The sequence below is a fragment of the Panulirus ornatus genome, chromosome 56 (genome assembly GCF_036320965.1).
Source record: "Panulirus ornatus isolate Po-2019 chromosome 56, ASM3632096v1, whole genome shotgun sequence".
NCBI classification, from domain to species: Eukaryota; Metazoa; Arthropoda; class Malacostraca; order Decapoda; family Palinuridae; genus Panulirus; species Panulirus ornatus.
The window spans coordinates 26534387-26557634 of record NC_092279.1 but is presented as its reverse complement, the minus strand read 5'-3'; the positions used below and the strand labels follow the sequence as shown (position 1 = coordinate 26557634).

At 43.3% G+C, this 23248-nt stretch overlaps 1 protein-coding gene across 1 annotated transcript in view; it reads right to left on the bottom strand.

Moving 5' to 3' along the window:
* The window catches only part of Aldh (Aldehyde dehydrogenase), a 78435-nt gene extending 74845 nt beyond the window's left edge, over positions 1 to 3590 (bottom strand). Inside the window, exon 1 of the mRNA XM_071694157.1 lies at positions 3324 to 3590. Within this exon, the coding sequence (XP_071550258.1) occupies positions 3324 to 3446 (123 nt within the window). The 5' untranslated portion in view covers positions 3447 to 3590. The remainder of the gene's footprint in view (positions 1 to 3323) is intronic.
* Between the last annotated feature and the right edge of the window lie 19658 nt (positions 3591 to 23248).

Sequence of the window (23248 nt, the reverse complement as noted above, 5' to 3'; positions counted from 1 at the left end):
GTGTCAAGCTGACGAGGGAGAATGGGATGGGTGTCAAGCTGACGTGGGAGAATGGGATGGGTGTCAAGCTGACGTGGGAGAATGGGATGGGTGTCAAGCTGACGTGGGAGAATGGGATGGGTGTCAAGCTGACGTGGGAGAATGGGATGGGTGTCAAGCTGACTTGGGAGAATAGGATGGATGTCAAGCTGATGTGGGAGAATGAGATGGGTGTCAAGCTGACGTGGGGGAATGGGACGGGTGGCACACTATCGTGGGAGCATAAGTGCCACACTGATGTAGGAGCATGGGATGAGTGCCACGGACTTCTGTCCATGACTGGAGCCTCCAAAGTGGGGGGGAAGCAACATTACAGCGTAGGGAGAGGGACGGTGATGCCAGGCGAATTAATGAGATTCCACTTGTTAACAGACAGGTGCAGGATGAGCCACCATACTTTGGCGAATAAAATCCCCGTTGATGGGGAACATCTGCACGTATGGTAAATAATCGCGGCCTCTGTGCAACACACTAGTTTTGGGGATGCAGACTTTGTGATGTTATATGGGGCTTGCCTGATACAATGGAGATTACGATCATGCCCAACATTACTGGAGATCAACTGTGGTATGGTGACATTGAACACAGGAAAACAAAAGGTTCTTAAAATATTTAAGGGCGAAATTCTACGTATAGGAAAAGACTGATTCCTAAAAAGCTACACAGGGAGAAATATATTTTTCTCTGCTATCAAATTTAACATACTGCACGGGTCCAAAATGAGTGAAAAATATGATCAGAAAGAGTAATACAAAAAGGAGGGGGAAAAGTGACCGGAAGCGTATTTAATGGAATCATTATCACATGTTAATGAGGTTAGAAGTAGACGGGAGATCATTCAGTGATACCAGAGAGAGAGAGAGAGAGAGAGAGAGAGAGAGAGAGAGAGAGAGAGAGAGAGAGAGAGAGAGAGAGAGAGCAAGAACCCTGACGAACCGCTCTTGGTGGGACTGATAAGGCGGGGAACTCAATCGACGACAACCGCAGTGGAACGACCAAAGTGTAAACACCAAGCATCTAAGAACTGGCAAGCAGTTATGCCGAGGGAAGGAAGCGCAGAAAGCAAACGTTTTGGAGATGTTGAGGGACACGACCAAAGTTTCGCCCAAATCCCCGAGAGGAAGACCAGTGGCTTGCAGACAGACCTAGCATTGTAGCAGCCGTACTGGTGATCTGGAGGGAATGGAATTCTACATGTTCGGAAAAAAATGAGTTAAAGAAAGCTTTAAAGACTTTGGAGATTGCAGAAGAGTGAGCAATGGGGCTAAAACTAGAAGGGATCAAGTGGTATCCTTTATTAGAAATGGGCTGCATCACGAGAACTTCCTTGTGGATTTTTTTTTCTTTTTTTTGACGGAGGCGAAATATGCAAGCAATGATCTGTGCTCAAGAGGCACACTCGCTTAGAGCTCGACCATGTGTGACATCTAAAACATGATTAACAGGATAAAGGCCACTATATTCCCATCCCTAAAGCAGATCCTGGGAAATATCGACCCATTAGCCTTACCCCAGGTTTGCAAGATGAAAAGAATAATAGATCGTCTTCTTCACAGCATAGGCAGCTTTGACAACTCCCTCAATGGTTTCATATCACATTGCAGTACAGCACACTTCACTGCTTCCCTTTATTGCAATCAGGCTGACCGCGTCTCCGTCTTCCATGATATTAAGAAAGCCTTTGATACGGCTCAGCCTGCCCACATTTAAGTCGAATCGGCGCAGTTATGGGTTAACGGGGTCTACTTCGATGGATCGCCTCTTACCTCTCTGGACGGACGTCAGGCCCTGGTCCGCGTTGAAGGCTCTATATCTCCTGTTCAAGAAATAAACCTCGGCACCCCTCAACGTGGAGTCCCAAGTCCTAACTCCTTTAACACTCATGCACTCCACTACATCTCTCCACAGGCCAAAAGAACGTCCACTCAGGATATGCCGACGATGTCTTCTCCAAGCCCCTGACTACCCTAGCATGCAGGAAGCCCTTGATCTGGTCTCCAGAGGGTATGATTCACTTGGTTTCAGTCTTTCAACGGCGAAAGCAAAAGCCATGTGACCCTTCCTGCTGCTCTTCTTGCTGAGGAAAATACCGGTGGTTTCTAACCCCAGCTTGACTGCTGCGACTCCAGGTCTGCTCTCGATGGGAATGCATTTGGATCACGGGAGAATAAGGACCTCATCCTCCGAATATGAGGGCTGACATCAACACTTCAGGATGGAGACCGTCCTGTGACATTCCTATGGATACCTAGTCATGGCATCTCGGGGAATGAGGCAGCAGATGGCCTTGCCAAGACTGGTTGTAACAATGGCACTCCTGACTATATTGTTCCTCAACACTTTTACAAGTTAGAACCCAAATTCGCTGCAATCAGAGAAAAGCTCCAGGTCACCCCCCCCCCCTAGACTCCTCGCCCAACTGGTGGGATACCCTCCATAAACTCCCTGACCTCTCCTATGTCTACTGGAGTGGGTCACAGAAAAGGGGCGTGATTGCTGCTCGTATCATCATAGGGTACGACTTTGGTTACGAGACTGGCATCCCCACCTTTCCCGAGCAACGCGTGTGTGCATTATACAAAAGATCCGACAGCCGCACCCTTGTCCATCACCTTCACACAACACTTGGGTGACACTTGCTGAACTACCACTCCATGACCCCATGATGGTGACACGGTGATCCTCCCCATACTGGCCTGATATGTAAACAATATTGGAGTGTCGAAGTTTTGTCCTTTCTTCCTTACGCTTTAGCAAGCCCCATTGTTATATTTATATGTACTCGTGACACTTGCCAGGTGCTTCTAGTAGTTTGTACAGGGGTACCTAGTAACAGCACTTGGATCCCTTTCCTCTATCAAGGAACAGCACTAGGATCCCTTTCCCCTATCAAGGTATAAAGTATTGAAATGAATTGTTAAGCAGGAACTGAAAATGAAGAGCTCGGGCTTTGGCCCCTCAACGGGTCTACAACTGCCACTTCGCTAATGTATTGCAGTATTTTACATGTAGGCAAACATCACTACTCATAAGAACCTAGGTTTCTGAAGGACAGTCATTCTTACCAAAAAAAAAAATGTAACAAATGTTAACCTACAACCAAAACCGCGGAAAATGCAATACAACACATAGACGAACACATTACAAAATCTTTTAGTAGCATATATTTTTATATAATAAGCGATACACACTACATGGAAACTATTTGAATAATAAACTGACCACTTAATATCGTTACCCAACAGATCACACTTGTAGGGTTCACATACGGCGCCACAACTCACCCCGGTATACGGAATGTCTGGTGCTGTCACTGGCTCAGGGATGGCCGAGTACGATGCTGATGGCAAATTTGTCCTTGCTGCTGCCTTCAGCAAGGAGGAGTGACGTAGGATCGAACGTAGCATGATGTCTCTCGTCTAGACCACAAATGGAGTGAAACACCAGTGCCGAACTCAACGTGTCTACAGACCCTCGTCTTGTCTCGGAGTTGCCGACTGAGTGGCGCGCACCAGCCGGGTGGCTTGCCCTGCTGGGTCTGCGCAGCTGAATCAATGCCAGATGTGGCGAGAATATGAGGGCGCCAAATGCATCCTCAGGTATCAGTATGATAATACCCTGGATGTGTCAGATCAGTAAGGTACATGATTAAACATCTATTATTGATTTGTAATATCATAAGTCATTAGCTGAACACTGTAGACATTGCAAATCTTCATCACAAAAAGTTTTATGAAGCTGAAAGACGTATTGATATTACCATGGATGGTTTACATAATTTCTCACTAAATAGGTCGAAAATACCCCAATGTAGGTATTGATATATGGAGGTTTGATACCTTCAGCATGCCGCATGTGTCTGGATATAATTTCTAACCTTTGTCAATCTTGTTGATTTCTTATGGCGTAATGTAAGAATTCGACTGCATCATCGTCATAATGTGCTCAGGGTTTTATACCCCATACAACGAACATCATACACATGGCATCAAAAGACCCGTGGTCATTGTAAGATTGCCAGATAAGGTTAAGGCTCACGTCTATCCCCTGACTTTTTCCCATCAATTTTTGTGATGGTTTAAAGAACAGAATTGTGTACGTGGAAGTTTCTTTGCTTTTGTCAGTTAGGCCCATAATACCCCTACCCCTCGTGAATGCTCCAATACCATGGCTAGGTTGAAATGCGATAATACAAACTTTTTTTTATCAAAGATTCAAGTGAATTATCTAAAATACAAGCATGTACAACAAAATTGTCAACAATAACCTGAAGAAATGGTGAAACAAAGATGCTGGTGAAGATGTGACACAAGCTTATTCACAGACAAAATACACAAGTGAGATTAGTAAGACACGAGGGAGGGCGTCGACTGCCACAGAACTTGTTCCCTCTCCCAGCAGAGAGAATACTGTCCTATCAGAGACAAGCGTTATATCATACCTAACTGCACTAATAACATTACATTTTGGGATACATGAGACATAATGTGATACATAGAAATAAATAACATGAACTTTCCTCCATTTTCATCACAACAGACAACGATATCATTATTGTTCACACAGCTGTTCCTGGCAACCATCGTTCATGACCAGTCGTCAGCTTAGCTTTGTCTTTTGTTTGTTGTTTTGTGGTGATCAGTCGATTCTCAGCCCTAATTAATGTGACTGAGGTTGATTTGTTACAATCTCAGCTTAAGAAAAGCTGAGAAACATCTGATAACCATATCAGTATAAGTTAAAAATCAACACATTGATCAATGGAAACTCCTGCTCTAAATCTTCCTTAGTTCTTGCACTGTTCGTAACCACGGCTGAAGGTCATCTTGTGCTACCTTGTGAACGCTATCTGCATGAGAAAAGCAGACTTACTAGAGGAACACTCTCAAGCTCCTCATCTTTTAATGTTAAAATAATGAATATAATATCTTCCATGACAGTTTAATCGTCACTACAATTCAGCTTAACTTTTCCAAGTCAGGCAAGTAGCCTTCATCATCTCCAACATGTGACAATGAGAAAATAAATCTGCTTTTCTTTTTTTTTCTTTGGCTTCTCTGCTTGTCGCCGTTCCACAATGCACAGACAGCTTCCTCTTCAGTCAGGCCGTTGCAATAGTCTATGATGAGCTATATCCCAATGGTTTTTACCGACATGGTGTATCTCACCGTTCTGTCGTATCGCCCATTGTCTTTTTCTCCACCGACGATCTAGTCAACACCTAAATATTTTCACCCTACACGTTTCACTCTGTATTCCTTCACTTCTTACTATAATACTCGTTCTCTTTCTCGTTCTGAACACCACTCTAACCTGTGCAGTATATGGGAATGGGGAAACAAATAATTTTTTTTTCCTCTTCAGTTTCGCAAGTCATCCCTGTAACAGACAATACCAGCCCAGGACTCCCGCTGTCTCAACGCTGCGCAACACCCAGTAGCAGGGTTGGGCCTTCTCTATGTAACGGTTAGCGTTATTGTGATGCATGCACGAGCCGCCTAGGATCAAACCTGCATAGGTTTGCATCCTGGTTGTGGCAACCGGTCCATAATCCACACCAGCTGTTCAATGGTTACCTAGTATGAGCTAAGATATATGTATATATGTATGTATGTATGTATGTGTGTGTGTGTGTGTGTGTGTGTGTGTGTGTGTTCGTGTACATACAGAGGAATAATGACATGGCACGTACGTATATACAAGCTTAAGAAGTGGACTCCTTTCAGGAGACTTCTCTGACATGTGTACTGCGTTTCGTTACCTGACTGTTCCATGAAATAAGCGCCAAGAAAATGTTCGGAGGAACACCCTTAATATCTTCAAAATTAGGCTTGATCACCACTTGTCACTCCATGGTAGCTTTAATTAATTCATTTAATGTCATCATAACATAGAGGTATATCATGCTACCTTCCCAACCACTGATCTCTCTGGCCATGTTGCAGTAACAACATTGATTAACCCATGTCACCTGTTAAGTCGAGAGGCTGGAGCTCAAGTTATCCTTAGGTCTGTGTGGTCTGTGTATATGTTACTCTATAACCTCGTTAAAGGCGACTTCACCCAGTTCATCCTTGATTAGCATAATATGTTGAGCGTAACCACATCCTCCACTCTGTCCCGGACACTCCACTAAATTCTATATTGCAAGTCTTGCACTGCCGTAAATCATCTGTCTTGTGAGCAGCTGTTTCATATTTACAGGTGTTGTATTACCCCAGTATGGTTACAGGTGTTGTATTACCCCAGTATATTTACAGGTGTTGTATTACCCCAGTATGGTTACAGGTGTTGTATTACCCCAGTATATTTACAGGTGTTGTATTACCCCAGTATATTTACAGGTGTTGTATTACCCCAGTATGGTTACAGGTGTTGTATTACCCCAGTATATTTACAGGTGTTGTATTACCCCAGTATGGTTACAGGTGTTGTATTACCCCAGTATATTTACAGGTGTTGTATTACCCCAGTATGGTTACAGGTGTTGTATTACCCCAGTATGGTTACAGGTGTTGTATTACCCCAGTATAGAGTACACCTCACATGACTGGGGTAGCTCTTCCCCCTCCACCTTCATGAACCAATGTGGAGCGACGATCCTTCGTCTCATTAATCCTCTGGCGTCACCTCTCCGTCGTGATGCTGATGCCCTCTCGTGCAGGATTATTTGATCACTTCCTCTCGTGAGATGACAGTCTGTTTCCCTGCCACGTAAACATGGACCCGTGACTCGCCTATGACTGCTGCTGCCCAAAGTTTGTGGGTGAAGACGAGCCACACGATGAGTGACCGTTGTAGTAAATCCTTCCCACGAACAGCGAAGCTGTGGAACCCTCCATCCCTCTTTAACTTTCCCATCTTCTGTACCCTTTCCACCATTCAGTCAGGTCTGCCAACAAAGTAGCTCTGATAAAGATCTTAATCTTATTACCCTGTTTTCATAGCACTCCTTCATGTTTTGAGTTTGTCATGTCGGTCTTCGTCAACATATAACGTTTTAGCTACACCTGGAGAGCTCAGTTAGGCATGTCATACCCTGCTTCACCCCATTGCGTGTACCACCTCGGTCACATTAAGTTTCGTTGTATATCTTCATTAATTTGTCAGTGGTCATTAAATCTGCGAATGATTAGGAAACAAAATCCATAGCACCATTCTGTGGACGTCGTTGCAAGACCTGTTTACTTGTTGATAAGAGAGATGCTCATATCTTGAGGTGGCGGAGCCTCTCATGCACGGCTAGAACCTTGCTTGGCCACTGCAATTTAGGTTTCGCCTGCCACAGTTTACGTCGACCAGCCAGACGTGATGTACTCGCGGCATGCCAAGGAGTCCAATCCTGGTCGCAGCACCGGTCCACTGTTCATTCAGAATCTGATCACATCCTGTGTCGTTTGCATTTACGTGATTGTTGAACGAAACGCTGAGCGTAGGGTCGCGCCTGCGTATAATGGCTGGACATCAGTGTTACAGTCCCCGTGTCAGTCATTTGGTTGGTTATCAAGTTGTTTGAGGTTTAATCTTATCACCTCTCAGGGTCATTATGGCCGTCAGCGTGAGCCTATATCCCCAACCTGAGAAAAAATTTGGAAATTCTTCTTCAGGTGTTGCCTTACACTTCTAATATCACATGAATTCACTATGCGAGTGACCTTCAGCAGAACATATGTTGGAATATATATATATATATATATATATATATATATATATATATATATATATATATATATATATATATATATATATTTATTTATTTATTTATTTTGCTTTGTCGCTGTCTCCCGCGTTTGCGAGGTAGCGCAAGGAAACAGACGAAAGAAATGGCCCAACCCACCCCCATACACAAGTATATTCATACACGTCCACACACGCAAATATACAAACCTATACATCTCAATGTACATATATATATACACACACAGATACATACATATATACCCATGCACACAATTCACACTGCCTTTATTCATTCCCATCGCCACCTCGCCGCACATGGAATACCATCCCCCTCCCCCCTCATGTGTGCGAGGTAGCGCTAGGAAAAGACAACAAAGGCCCCATTCGTTCACACTCAGTCTCTAGCTGTCATGCAATAATGCCCGAAACCACAGCTCCCTTTCCACATCCAGGCCCCACACAACTTTCCATGGTTTACCCCAGACGCTTCACACCCCCTGATTCAATCCACTGACAGCACGTCAACCCCGGTATACCACATCGATCCAATTCACTCTATTCCTTGCCCGCCTTTCACCCTCCTGCATGTTCAGGCCCCGATCACTCAAAATCTTTTTCACTCCATCTTTCCACCTCCAATTTGGTCTCCCTCTTCTCCTCGTTCCCTCAACCTCCGACACATATATCCTCTTAGTCAGTCTTTCCTCACTCATTCTCTCCATGTGCCCAAACCATTTCAAAACACCCTCTTCTGCTCTCTCAACCACGTTCTTTTTATTTCCACACATCTTTCTTACCCTTACATTACTTACTCGATCAAACCACCTCACACCACACATTGTCCTCAAACATCTCATTTCCAGCACATCCACCCTCCTGCACACAACTCTATCCATAGCCCACGCCTCGCAACCATACAACATTGTTGGAACCACTATTCCTTCAAACATGCCCATTTTTGCTTTCCCAGATAATGTTCTCGACTTCCACACATTCTTCAAGGCTCCCAGGATTTTCGCCCCCTCCCCCACCTTATGATTCACTTCCGCTTTCATGGTTCCATCCGCTGCCAGATCCACTCCCAGATATCTAAAACACTTTTCTTCCTCCAGTTTTTCTCCATTCAAACTTACCTCCCAATTGACTTGACCCTCAACCCTACTGTACCTAATAACCTTGCTCTTATTCACATTTACTCTTAACTTTCTTCTTTCACACACTTTACCAAACTCAGTCACCAGCTTCTGCAGTTTCTCACATGAATCAGCCACCAGCGCTGTATCATCAGCGAACAACAACTGACTCACTTCCCAAGCTCTCTCATCCACAACAGACTTCATACTTGCCCCTCTTTCCAAAACTCTTGCATTCACCTCCCTAACAACCCCATCCATAAACAAATTAAACAACCATGGAGACATCACACACCCCTGCCGCAAACCTACATTCACTGAGAACCAATCACTTTCCTCTCTTCCTACACGTACACATGCCTTACATCCTCGATAAAAACTTTTCACTGCTTCTAACAACTTGCCTCCCACACCATATATTCTTAATACCTTCCACAGAGCATCTCTATCAACTCTATCATATGCCTTCTCCAGATCCATAAATGCTACATACAAATCCATTTGCTTTTCTAAGTATTTCTCACATACATTCTTCAAAGCAAACACCTGATCTACACATCCTCTACCACTTCTGAAACCACACTGCTCTTCCCCAATCTGATGCTCTGTACATGCCTTAACCCTCTCAATCAATACCCTCCCATATAATTTACCAGGAATACTCAACAAACTTATACCTCTGTAATTTGAGCACTCACTCTTATCCCCTTTGCCTTTGTACAATGGCACTATGCACGCATTCCGCCAATCCTCAGGCACCTCACCATGAGTCATACATACATTAAATAACCTTACCAACCAGTCAACAATACAGTCACCCCCTTTTTTAATAAATTCCACTGCAATACCATCCAAACCTGCTGCCTTGCCGGCTTTCATCTTCCGCAAAGCTTTTACTACCTCTTCTCTGTTTACCAAATCATTTTCCCTAACCCTCTCACTTTGCACACCACCTCGACCCAAACACCCTATATCTGCCACTCTGTCATCAGACACATTCAACAAACCTTCAAAATACTCATTCCATCTCCTTCTCACATCACCACTACTTGTTATCACCTCCCCATTTACACCCTTCACTGAAGTTCCCATTTGCTCCCTTGTCTTACGCACCCTATTTACCTCCTTCCAGAACATCTTTTTATTCTCCCTAAAATTTAATGATACTCTCTCACCCCAACTCTCATTTGCCCTTTTTTTCACCTCTTGCACCTTTCTCTTGACCTCCTGTCTCTTTCTTTTATACTTCTCCCACTCAATTGCATTTTTTCCCTGCAAAAATCGTCCAAATGCCTCTCTCTTCTCTTTCACTAATACTCTTACTTCTTCATCCCACCACTCACTACCCTTTCTAAACAGCCCACCTCCCACTCTTCTCATGCCACAAGCATCTTTTGCGCACTCTATCACTGATTCCCTAAATACCTCCCATTCCTCCCCCACTCCCCTTACTTCCATTGTTCTCACCTTTTTCCATTCTGTACTCAGTCTCTCCTGGTACTTCCTCACACAAGTCTCCTTCCCAAGCTCACTTACTCTCACCACCCTCTTCACCCCAACATTCACTCTTCTGAAAACCCATACAAATCTTCACCTTAGCCTCCACAAGATAATGATCAGACATCCCTCCAGTTGCACCTCTCTGCATATTAACATCCAAAAGTCTCTCTTTCGCGCGCCTGTCAATTAACACGTAATCCAATAACGCTCTCTGGCCATCTCTCCTACTTACATACGTATACTTATGTATATCTCGCTTTTTAAACCAGGTATTTCCAATCAACAGTCCTTTTTTCAGCTCATAAATCTACAAGCTCTTCACCATTTCCATTTACAACACTGAACACCCCATGTATACCAATCATTCCCTCAACTGCCACATTACTCACATTTGCATTCAAATCATCCATCACTATAATCCGGTCTCGTGCATCAAAACCACTAACACACTCATTCAGCTGCTCCCAAAACACTTGCCTCTCATGATCTTTCTTCTCATGCCCAGGTGCATATGCACCAATAATTACCCATCTCTCTCCATCAACTTTCAGTTTTACCCATATTAATCGAGAATTTACTTTCTTACATTCTATCACTTACTCCCACAACTCCTGTTTCAGTAGTAGTGCTACTCCTTCCCTTGCTCTTGTCCTCTCACTAACCCCTGACTTTACTCCCAAGACATTCCCAAACCACTCTTCCCCTTTACCCTTGAGCTTCGTTTCACTCAGAGCCAAAACATCCAGGTTCCTTTCCTCATACATACTACCTATCTCTCCTTTTTTCACATCTTGGTTACATTCACACACATTTAGACACCCCAATCTGAGTCTACGAGGAGGATGAGCACTCCCCGCGTGACTCCTTCTGTTTCCCATTTTTTAGAAAGTTAAAATACACGGAGGGGAGGATTTCTGGCCCCCCGCTCCCGTCCCCTCTAGTCGCCTTCTACGACACGTGAGGAATGCGTGGGAAGTATTCTTTCACCCCTATCCCCAGGGATAATATATATATGTATGTATATATATATATATATATATATATATATATATATATATATATATATATATATATATATATATATATGAAAAATGTAAGAAATAATTTAGAAAACTGAAACTTCTAGCTTGAAATGAAATGAAAAATGAATGTCACATAATGGTTCAACCTCTGGCTATGGAAAAGGGAAATGTATAATTTATTTACAAAAACGTCAATAGTAGTTTTCATCAATTTAACCACTGTATCATACTGCCTGGTCCACTTCTCTTATCATGAAACTGGAATATTGGCTTATGATGTTTCTCAATTGTCTTCATTACACAAAGTACAACCATATCTTGGATACATGAGGGTAGGTAGTTGGTCATCCGCCATAATAAAGCCTTGACAGACCAAAAGTTTATCTGGACCTCAACTTTTGCAGTACATTCATGAAAAACTCCTTTTTGCTTTCCATCTCTATCACTTTGAAAAAAATGCTCCCTTTGTTCACATTTCAATGAAAGAATAAGCTTCAGTGTCTAAGCTACATTCTTTTCCAATTTCACTATTTTCTTGTCAGAGCACCATGTATGAAAACTATCACTCCAGTAACACAACTATAAACATTTACTTCCCCTTTATAAAGGTTCTGGGGAAGTCTGTCTCGATACACTGCGGGTCACTCTACCACCTGGCGAGGTTTGTGTTGCAATGGTTCTTAATTCACAAAAGTAGTAGCATCACTAGTGGGCGGAAGAACATTCTTGTAACCAAAGCGAGGATCACAGTCCGTGCAACTACTTGTACCACCACGTCCAAGTATGTTCACCCGAAGCGGTTCCGTGCACCTGAAGTCGCAACTTTCTCTAAGATATGCTTGGAATCTTAGAGCACTCCAAGGCCGTCTTTTTAACTCTTGTATTAAGCTCTGCCTCCTTCGTTCTTCCTTTCCTGGCACTTTCCACGAAGCATCTCTGTCAAGCCTATCAAACGATCCAGATATTTCTAGGAGGATAGAAGGCGTATGAGACGTTGCGAGACGTGTGTGAGACCTCGAACTCGTGTGTTTGATGATTTTAGAACACTGCTATGTGAAATTGGAGACGACGAAAGATGAAGACCCGAGTAGACGGTCTTGGTACTTGCTGAAGCAGGGGGTAGAGATGCTATTTCCTGTGTGGCGGAGTTGCACCGGAAATGGTGCAACGTTTGATCGTTTCATTTATGTCCATTTTGGCTGGCGTCCAAATGTTCTCCCACACCAACCAAGATCTGGAGGTCGAACGTGGTGGGATTTGTGATGGCAGGACTTCGGCTTCAGCGACGTTCATTACTGGCCAGACAGAAGGAATTTACAAATTATACGTCTGTGGAAAATGGTAAGAAAGACAGCATCTTTCATGAGCACATACAAAAAGGTCTGCCTGCGCACTGCACGCGGGTAAACATACAAACACATACGATCCCAACGTTCAACTTTGTAAACCGGTTTGACAATGTTTACGGTCAACAGTTTTGGAAAACAAAGTAAACAAGAGGGTAAGCCAGACATTCGTTGGTAAAGATAGTTAGTTATGTGGGTTTTACACCTGTTGACGCCGTGGTCGTTGTAGTAGTTAATGTCGTACAATCACACAACGAACAACTTTGATTACCTTCAAGCGATCAAGGTAACTCTATGGCTTCTCTCTCTCTCTCTCTCTCTCTCTCTCTCTCTCTCTCTCTCTCTCTCTCTGTATATATATATATATACATTTTTTTTTTTTTGCCGCTGTCTCCCGCGTTTGCGAGGTAGCGCAAGGAAACAGACGAAAGAAATGGCCCAACCCACCCCCATACACATGTATATACATACGTCCACACACGCAAATATACATACCTACACAGCTTTCCATGGTTTACCCCAGACGCTTCACATGCCTTGATTCAATCCACTGCCAGCACGTCAACCCCGGTATACCACATCGCTCCAAATCACTCTATTCCTTGCCCTCCTTTCACCCTCCTGCATGTTCAGGCCCCGATCACACAAAATCTTTTTCACTCCATCTTTCCACCTCCAATTTGGTCTCCCTCTTCTCCTCGTTCCCTCCACCTCCGACACATATATTCTCTTGGTCAATCTTTCCTCACTCATTCTCTCCATGTGCCCGAACCATTTCAAAACACCCTCTTCTGCTCTCTCAACCACGCTCTTTTTATTTCCACACATCTCTCTTACCCTTACGTTACTTACTCGATCAAACCACCTCACACCACATATTGTCCTCAAACATCTCATTTCCAGCACCTCCATCCTCCTGCGCACAACTCTATCCATAGCCCACGCCTCGCAACCATACAACATTGTTGGAACCACTATTCCTTCAAACATACCCATTTTGCTTTCCGAGATAATGTTCTCGACTTCCACACATTCTTCAAGGCTCCCAGAATTTTCGCCCCCTCCCCCACCCTATGATCCACTTCCGCTTCCATGGTTCCATCCGCTGCCAGATCCACTCCCAGATATCTAAAACACTTCACTTCCTCCAGTTTTTCTCCATTCAAACTCACCTCCCAATTGACTTGACCCTCAACCCTACTGTACCTAATAACCTTGCTCTTATTCACATTTACTCTTAACTTTCTTCTTTCACACACTTTACCAAACTCAGTCACCAGCTTCTGCAGTTTCTCACATGAATCAGCCACCAGCGCTGTATCATCAGCGAACAACAACTGACTCACTTCCCAAGCTCTCTCATCCCCAACAGACTTCATACTTGCCCCTCTTTCCAAAACTCTTGCATTCACCTCCCTAACAACCCCATCCATAAACAAATTAAACAACCATGGAGACATCACACACCCCTGATAACAAGTAGTGGTGATGTGAGAAGGAGATGGAGTGAGTATTTTGAAGGTTTGTTGAATGTGTTTGATGATAGAGTGGCAGATATAGGGTGTTTTGGTCGAGGTGGTGTGCAAAGTGAGAGGGTTAGGGAAAATGATTTGGTAAACAGAGAAGAGGTAGTAAAAGCTTTGCGGAAGATGAAAGCCGGCAAGGCAGCAGGTTTGGATGGTATTGCAGTGGAATTTATTAAAAAAGGGGGTGACTGTATTGTTGACTGGTTGGTAAGGTTATTAAATGTATGTATGACTCATGGTGAGGTGCCTGAGGATTGGCGGAATGCGTGCATAGTGCCATTGTACAAAGGCAAAGGGGATAAGAGTGAGTGCTCAAATTACAGAGGTATAAGTTTGTTGAGTATTCCTGGTAAATTATATGGGAGGATATTGATTGAGAGGGTGAAGGCATGTACAGAGCATCAGATTGGGGAAGAGCAGTGTGGTTTCAGAAGTGGTAGAGGATGTGTGGATCAGGTGTTTGCTTTGAAGAATGTATGTGAGAAATACTTAGAAAAGCAAATGGATTTGTATGTAGCATTTATGGATCTGGAGAAGGCATATGATAGAGTTGATAGAGATGCTCTGTGGAAGGTATTAAGAATATATGGTGTGGGAGGCAAGTTGTTAGAAGCAGTGAAAAGTTTTTATCGAGGATGTAAGGCATGTGTACGTGTAGGAAGAGAGGAAAGTGATTGGTTCTCAGTGAATGTAGGTTTGCGGCAGGGGTGTGTGATGTCTCCATGGTTGTTTAATTTGTTTATGGATATATATATATATATATATATATATATATATATATATATATATATATATATATATATATATAAGTGCATGTGAACGCGCACCTTCAAAGAACATACAAACCTTCAACAGTCAGAGGTCCCGGGGTTCGATTATGGCTGTTGAAGGTTGGTATGATATGTGTGACAAGTTGGGAGACAGGGTGTGTGTGTGTGTGGTTACCTAAGTCAAGGATGTGTGTGTGTGTGTGTGTGTGTTTGTGTGTGTGTGGGTGGTTACCTCAGTCACTTTTGTAAACACGAGAGTTGCTCTCAGGAACCAGGCAGGAGGAGGTTCAGATGACACTTTGATAAACATCACTCCGTCTTTCCAACCTTACGCGACAGTGGAGCAGGAGTGTCGTGCTGCAGGTAGTTGTATACCAGCAATTTGATAACCATGAAGTTATTGACTGTAATATAGCAGAGAGTTGAGGAGTAAGAAATAGCGTGGCCTTCCTTGCCAGGGTTATTAGTCATCATAACTCACGGTCCGCCCAGCCACGCCTTCGTGTCCACGGATGAAGAGTCACTCATAAAAGTTCATGGTGGTCCGTGTGTGTGTGTGTGTGTGTGTGTGTGTGGTTGTAAGCAAGCTTGAAAGCAAGGCGAGGAGAGTGTGAGGATAGCTGGCAAACACCAATTCCGCTTTCCTCCCTTCTTTAGCTGTCTACCGCATGACCTAATTGCGTTTTCATTTACTACCAAGTAAATAATACGGGAGTTATGCAGTGATGACTATTATGTTGGCATGATCCTTACACCAGGCATATTTATGGGCCTGAATCAATTTATAGTATCAATACTGTGGGCCATAATTCTGTAATAACCTGTATTTTCAATCACTGGCGGCAAATAATTACATGATAGCCTATTCTAAATTTAACCTCACTTACGGAAATGTGAACTTGAGACACCCAGTCATCAAAAATAAAAAACTTTTCCTGCATAACATTTTTGTAGAAAATAACGTTTTGCTTATACTCTTGAACACAAAGTAACCTAAGCTAAAGTAACCTAACCTAACTTAACCAACCTTCCTAACCTAACCTAAAGTAACCTTCCTAATTAAAATAAAAAGGTGGGAATCTCCCCACACTACGCCATGGTCGCCACCACAGGAGACAGAGCCTAGTCGTCACAGAAAACCAGGTCGCCACCACAGGAGACAGAGCCAAGTCGTCACAGAAAACCAATGTTCTGCATATCACTCTTGCAGATAACATATCTTAATCTGTAGTAACCTAACCTAGTATAAAGAAAATATTACGACGAAACTGTTATACCGTGTGCAGAATTTAGGTTTGTGAGATGACTTTGTCTCGGAAACTATGGTGCCTAAACCACACAATTGGCAAAATTCTCCATAACACAGTAATGCAGTGGATAATTGATTCAAATATATATCTATAACCAATGCAAATCCTATTTCCAGTGTTTTACACATGTATAGTAATAAGACGGTGAAGTTCAGAGTACAAAACTGCCATTACTCCTGTCCCCACTACCTCCCACTTAATGATCGCCTTCATACACACAAGAGTCGTCGGTAATAAAGTATTGGTGAGCAGTTAAAACCTCACACATGTAATATCCTCCATCTAATCTAACATGATCAACCACGTAATGACAGACTGGTTAATCTAGAAATAAGGAATTCGGGCTCAATATTCATTACTATACTGAGTTGCAATGTCACCATATCCAAATCTACAATCAACTGATATGAGCTAATGTGTAGGGCCACATGAACAGTCGACTGGGATTATACGTTAGAAACCTGTTCTGTAACACATGGGGTAATGGTATTATCTGTCTTGCAGAATGAACCGAGTTCGTCGACGTCGGATCCAACAGAGAGTACATAGGCCAACTCACCGTGCAGACCGTCCCGAGGTTATTAGCAAACTTGGAGCTCTAATTGGCATAAGGAACGCGGGTGTGACTGGCAGCCATCGCACGGACCACAGGGCTCAACGTTAAAACTGTGATCAATTGGATATGGCAATCATGTGGCGAGGGAACTAGCTACCCGAGCAAGATGTGGTCGACCACGTTTGGTAACTGCTGAGGATGATCAGCGAATCGTCCAAGCTGTGATGGAGAAGCCACTCGCATCACCTGTTGACATAACTCGAGAACTAGGCTTACAGTGTAGTCCCGACACAACGAGACGTCTGCTTAATGAGAGCGGTATAAGATGTATTTCAACTAAAAATAAATAACTGACGGAGGCAAATAAGGAAGCACAACTGGAATTGGCTGGTCACTATCCCCGTGATGCGTATGATGCAAATTTTTGAGACTCGTTGATCTGGACAGACGAAAAATCGTTCATGACAACTGCTGCAATGGCTGGTGTTTGCTGGCGACCTCTGAACTCCCAGGTATGCGGAATGGAACATACAGGAATTGAGAAGTGGACGCTGTAGTCTGAGCTTCCATGGTTGGGTGTGGAGATCTGACACGAATGGACGATTTCCTTAATTCAAAGAAATATATATACAGATACTTGGAACAATTATTCCCACCATTCGTGCTCCTAACCCAATTCGATTTGTTCATGATAAAATCTCCATCTACATCAGCCGCTTGGTCAGGGATTGGTTCGCTGAACACCCAGATATTCAGGTTATAGTATTGCCAACCCTAGGGTGTGACGTCAATGTAATTGAGAACATGTGGACAATGATGGAGAGAACATGGGATACACAAGACGAACGATATCAGGCAGCGATAGTAAATCACGCCACTGCCGAATGGGAGAGTATATAAAGGCTGCCAAACTATTGTCAACGTCTTGTTGATCCAGTTCCAGACAAGTTGAGTACAATAATTGAGGTAAATGGGGGATGTGGAAGATATTAATCGCTTGGTCCGCCTGTAATATCATTAATTGGATGTTCAGAGAAAGGTCATGGGGAAAATTCTAATGTAATTTACACTGTTGATTTGGCTGGGTGCATGTGGCTGAACAAGTGGTTCAGTTCAAGGTAAACTGTGTATACCATCTATTGATTATTCTCATGTCGAATCTCATGGTTCTTTGTCTTATTTACAATAAACATGACATTACTGTTATTAATATGATCCGTTTTACTATTTCGTTTGAATACTTTACATGTTGCAATGTTATGTTATTAGCATTTACGTGACAGATTTATCATTGGTATCAATATTTGCTTTACATATTTTTCTCGATTAATGCATTTTTGCATAATATAGTGTTATCATTGGATGTAGTCACCACAACAAATGTTTTATTCATGATAAGTGTTGTGTTGTATTTATCATTATTTACAAAATAAAGATATCGTTTATGCGATTTGTTTTACTGTCGTGTCTGTTCAAAACTATGATTACATGTTTGCTGAAGACTATCACAGTGTAGTGTAAGTCATCCATGGAAATGGTTACTTATTCTACAAGAAAGTATCTATATTACTGCATATGGTCGCACATTGCATACTTTATGATTTATGTACCACATGATTTCAATATGCTGGTGGGTTAGATTACTGGCTATCACTACACTTCTGCACAGAACCAGTAAAACGTATGGAGCTGCTGCCGCTTCCTTGATCAGTAAATACTTTATGACTTATAAGGTTGATTGACCTAATTAGCACGTTTGGTTTAAGAGGAATATAATATAAAGACATAAATGAGGAAATATAAAGTCAGCGTTCTGGTTATCATTTATAGATATGACTCCACTGGATAATATCATGTAGCCCTAGATTTACAGTATGTGATTTATTCACCGAATTAATATGTGGAGGTGTTGGTTAGAGAGAGAGAGAGAGAGAGAGAGAGAGAGAGAGAGAGAGAGAGAGAGAGAGAGAGAGAGAGAGAGAGGGAGAGAGAGAGAGAGAGAGAGGAGGGGGGACCTGCTGTAATATGGCTTTGCTTCGTCTGTTTAGGTGGTATACTCCTGACCGGAAATGGATAACAATACTGATACTAACATTGCGCTTTATATATTTGTCGATTACTCGTTAACCAAGCTGTAATATTCATCAATGATACTGCATCTGTACATTGGCATGGTATCACTGATGGAGGACATCCTGTATAATCATGCATTACGTCTCGTTACCCACAGCTGTTGTCATTACCGCTTATCTGGTGGCCATGCAAATGTCGCTGTGTTGTCATGCAGTGGTCGCTGAGGTGTCATGCAGTGGTCGCTGAGGTGTCATGCAGTGGTCGCTGTGGTGTCATGCAGTGGTCGCTGAGGTGTCATGCAGTGGTCGCTGAGGTGTCATGCAGTGGTCGCTGAGGTGTCATGCAGTGGTCGCTGAGGTGTCATGCAGTGGTCGCTGAGGTGTCATGCAGTGGTCGCTGAGGTGTCATGCAGTGGTCGCTGTGGTGTCATGCCGTGGTCGCTGAGGTGTCATGCAGTGGTCGCTGTGGTGTCATGCCGTGGTCGCTGTGGTGTCATGCAGTGGTCGCTGTGGTGTCATGCAGTGGTCGCTGTGGTGTCGTGACGGGACGTCACTCACCTAAAGTTAGGGATAAGGGAGGAAACTAGGAGTAATGAGTTTTCCCGTTAAGGACAATATACTACGATATGACGCTTAGTGTTTATAGAAAGTAATCGATCAACATCATATAAATTCAGTGAAGATTTCGTATGTTTATCGTAAATAACATTTCATTACTATATTAACAAATGGCTTTCACCTCGAGTACCATAGCAGTGTGGGAACTAAACACTTCAACCTCCCTCTTGTCTCCACTGTCTCTGCGGTATCCATGAGAATTTAACCTTCATACGCTGACATTCATGCACATGCACGTGTGAAAACTATGACATACCACAATATTTGCGACGATATTTATTACGGTCACACAATTCCTACAGTTTCACTGTGCCCAGAGACTTGTCGGCTGGAGATGAAATTCACCCATACGCACGGACACCCTCACGAACTTTTATGAGTGACTAGCAGATTTCTCAAAAATTGTGAAGTTAGTGATGAGCAAAATATCAGATTGTAAGATGATAGAAGTGGCGTAGTGTTTTAGATCCGACATAGTATGTAACGATATCATTGCTTTATATTAACAGTAAGAGTTAAATTGATAAACTCGCGAGACCCAGCATCGTCCATAGCAGGTCCCCTATAGAATTAAGTAAGCTTGTAAAATGTTATATTCACAGTGTTCAACTAAAGATATACAGTAAGAAAGTGACAATTAAAAGGGTGAGCTGTACCAAGGTCGAACTCGGGTGTACTTGACAGGGTGCGTGGTACGTCGCTGTGAGCAGGGCACCACGGTCCGTCGCTGTGAGCAGAGTGCCACGGTCCGTCGCTGTGAGCAGGGCACCACGGTCCGTCGCTGTGAGCAGGGCACCACGGTCCGTCGCTGTGAGCAGGGCACCACGGTCCGTCGCTGTGAGCAGGTCACCACGGTCCGTCGCTGTGAGCAGGGCGCCACGGTCCGTCGCTGGATCAACGACTTCCGAACGCACGGTCCGGTCAGCCTGTCTGCAATACAGCTAATATCATACTTACAGGACGTGTGTGACAAACTGTTGCTTCTGGAGGTGAAGTTTTGATATCAGTGAAGGGAGGCGGAGTCGCCAGCCATCAGTAAGCTGTGAGGCAGGAATTACAGTAAACAGGTTATTTCGCTATGATTAGTTTGAGCATTTCTCAGAACTCTTCCTTCGTCCATCAGCTCTATATTGTAAGAATTATCTTAACTGTTTAGGGATAGGATGATAGAGCATTTCAACTCTATGCAGTGACTCTACGGTTATTTCTTTTGTCGTTAGATTAAGTGCATTTTCCCTAATTCTTCTTGTATACTTATGAATTAAGGTGCTTAAGTCATTTTTAGCAGGTGTGTGTAACGGTGCATGCCACCTTACTTTAACCATAATTAAGATAGTGAATGTAAGAATGTTATCGACCTCTCGCTGGCCTACAGGGAAGCGAGTGGTCACTGTAGACGTGGTAGTCCCTCTGCCTAATCGGATCATTTAATGTCTTTATTAAGAGGTTTTACCCATGCCATGGCTTAAGTGCTCCCATGACACTTGATCATCATCATCACAATTAACTGTCTATCTGTTTCTTACATTATTTTTGTATACTCTTACACTTGGTAGGGGTATGGTTCTAGCTCTGTCTTTCTTCCTCTCTTCATTTAGTTATTCAATTTTATTGCACTTTATCGCTGTCTCCCGCGCTACTAGCGCAAGGAAACAGACAAAAGAGTGGCCCAACCCACCCACATACACATGTATATACATAAACGCCCACACACGAACATATATATATATATATATATATATATATATATATATGTTATTTTATCTATTTTTTTTATTATACTTTGTCGCTGTCTCCCGCGTTTGCGAGGTAGCGCAGGGAAACAGACGAAAAGAAATGGCCCAACCCCCCCCCATACACATGTATATACATACGTCCACACACGCAAATATACATATCTACACAACTTTCCATGGTTTACCCCAGACGCTTCACATGCCTTGATTCAATCCACTGACAGCACGTCAACCCCGGTATACCACATCGCTCCAATTCACTCTATTCCTTGCCCTCCTTTCACCCTCCTGCATGTTCAGGCCCCGATCACACAAAATCTTTTTCACTCCATCTTTCCACCTCCAATTTGGTCTCCCACTTCTCCTCCTTCCCTCCACCTCCGACACATATATCCTCTTGGTCAATCTTTCCTCACTCATTCTCTCCATGTGCCCAAACCATTTCAAAACACCCTCTTCTGCTCTCTCAACCACGCTCTTTTTATTTCCACACATCTCTCTTACCCTTACGTTACTCACTCGATCAAACCACCTCACACCACACATTGTCCTCAAACATCTCATTTCCAGCACATCCATCCTCCTGCGCACAACTCTATCCATAGCCCACGCCTCGCAACCATACAACATTGTTGGAACCACTATTCCTTCAAACATACCCATTTTTGCTTTCCCAGATAATGTTCTCGACTTCCACACATTCTTCAAGGCCCCCAGAATTTTCGCCCCCTCCCCCACCCTGTGATCCACTTCCGCTTCCATGGTTCCATCCGCTGCCAGATCCACTCCCAGATATCTAAAACACTTCACTTCCTCCAGTTTTTCTCCATTCAAACTCACCTCCCAATTGACTTGACCCTCAACCCTACTGTACCTAATAACCTTGCTCTTATTCACATTTACTCTTAACTTTCTTCTTCCACACACTTTACCAAACTCAGTCACCAGCTTCTGCAGTTTCTCACATGAATCAGCCACCAGCGCTGTATCATCAGCGAACAACAACTGACTCACTTCCCAAGCTCTCTCATCCCCAACAGACTTCATACTTGCCCCTCTTTCCAAAACTCTTGCATTTACCTCCCTAACAACCCCATCCATAAACAAATTAAACAACCATGGAGACATCACACACCCCTGCCGCAAACCTACATTCACTGAGAACCAATCACTTTCCTCTCTTCCTACACGTACACATGCCTTACATCCTCGATAAAAACTTTTCACTGCTTCTAACAACTTTCCTCCCACACCATATATTCTTAATACCTTCCACAGAGCATCTCTATCAACTCTATCATATGCCTTCTCCAGATCCATAAATGCTACATACAAATCCATTTGCTTTTCTAAGTATTTCTCACATACATTCTTCAAAGCAAACACCTGATCCACACATCCTCTACCACTTCTGAAACCACACTGCTCTTCCCCAATCTGATGCTCTGTACATGCCTTCACCCTCTCAATCAATACCCTCCTATATAATTTACCAGGAATACTCAACAAACTTATACCTCTGTAATTTGAGCACTCACTCTTATCCCCTTTGCCTTTGTACAATGGCACTATGCACGCATTCCGCCAATCCTCAGGCACCTCACCATGAGTCATACATACATTAAATAACCTTACCAACCAGTCAACAATACAGTCACCCCCTTTTTTAATAAATTCCACTGCAATACCATCCAAACCTGCTGCCTTGCCGGCTTTCATCTTCCGCAAAGCTTTCACTACCTCTTCTCTGTTTACCAAATCATTTTCCCTAACCCTCTCACTTTGCACACCACCTCGACCAAAACACCCTATATCTGCCACTCTATCATCAAACACATTCAACAAACCTTCAAAATACTCACTCCATCTCCTTCTCACATCACCACTACTTGTTATCACCTCCCCATTTGCGCCCTTCACTGAAGTTCCCATTTGCTCCC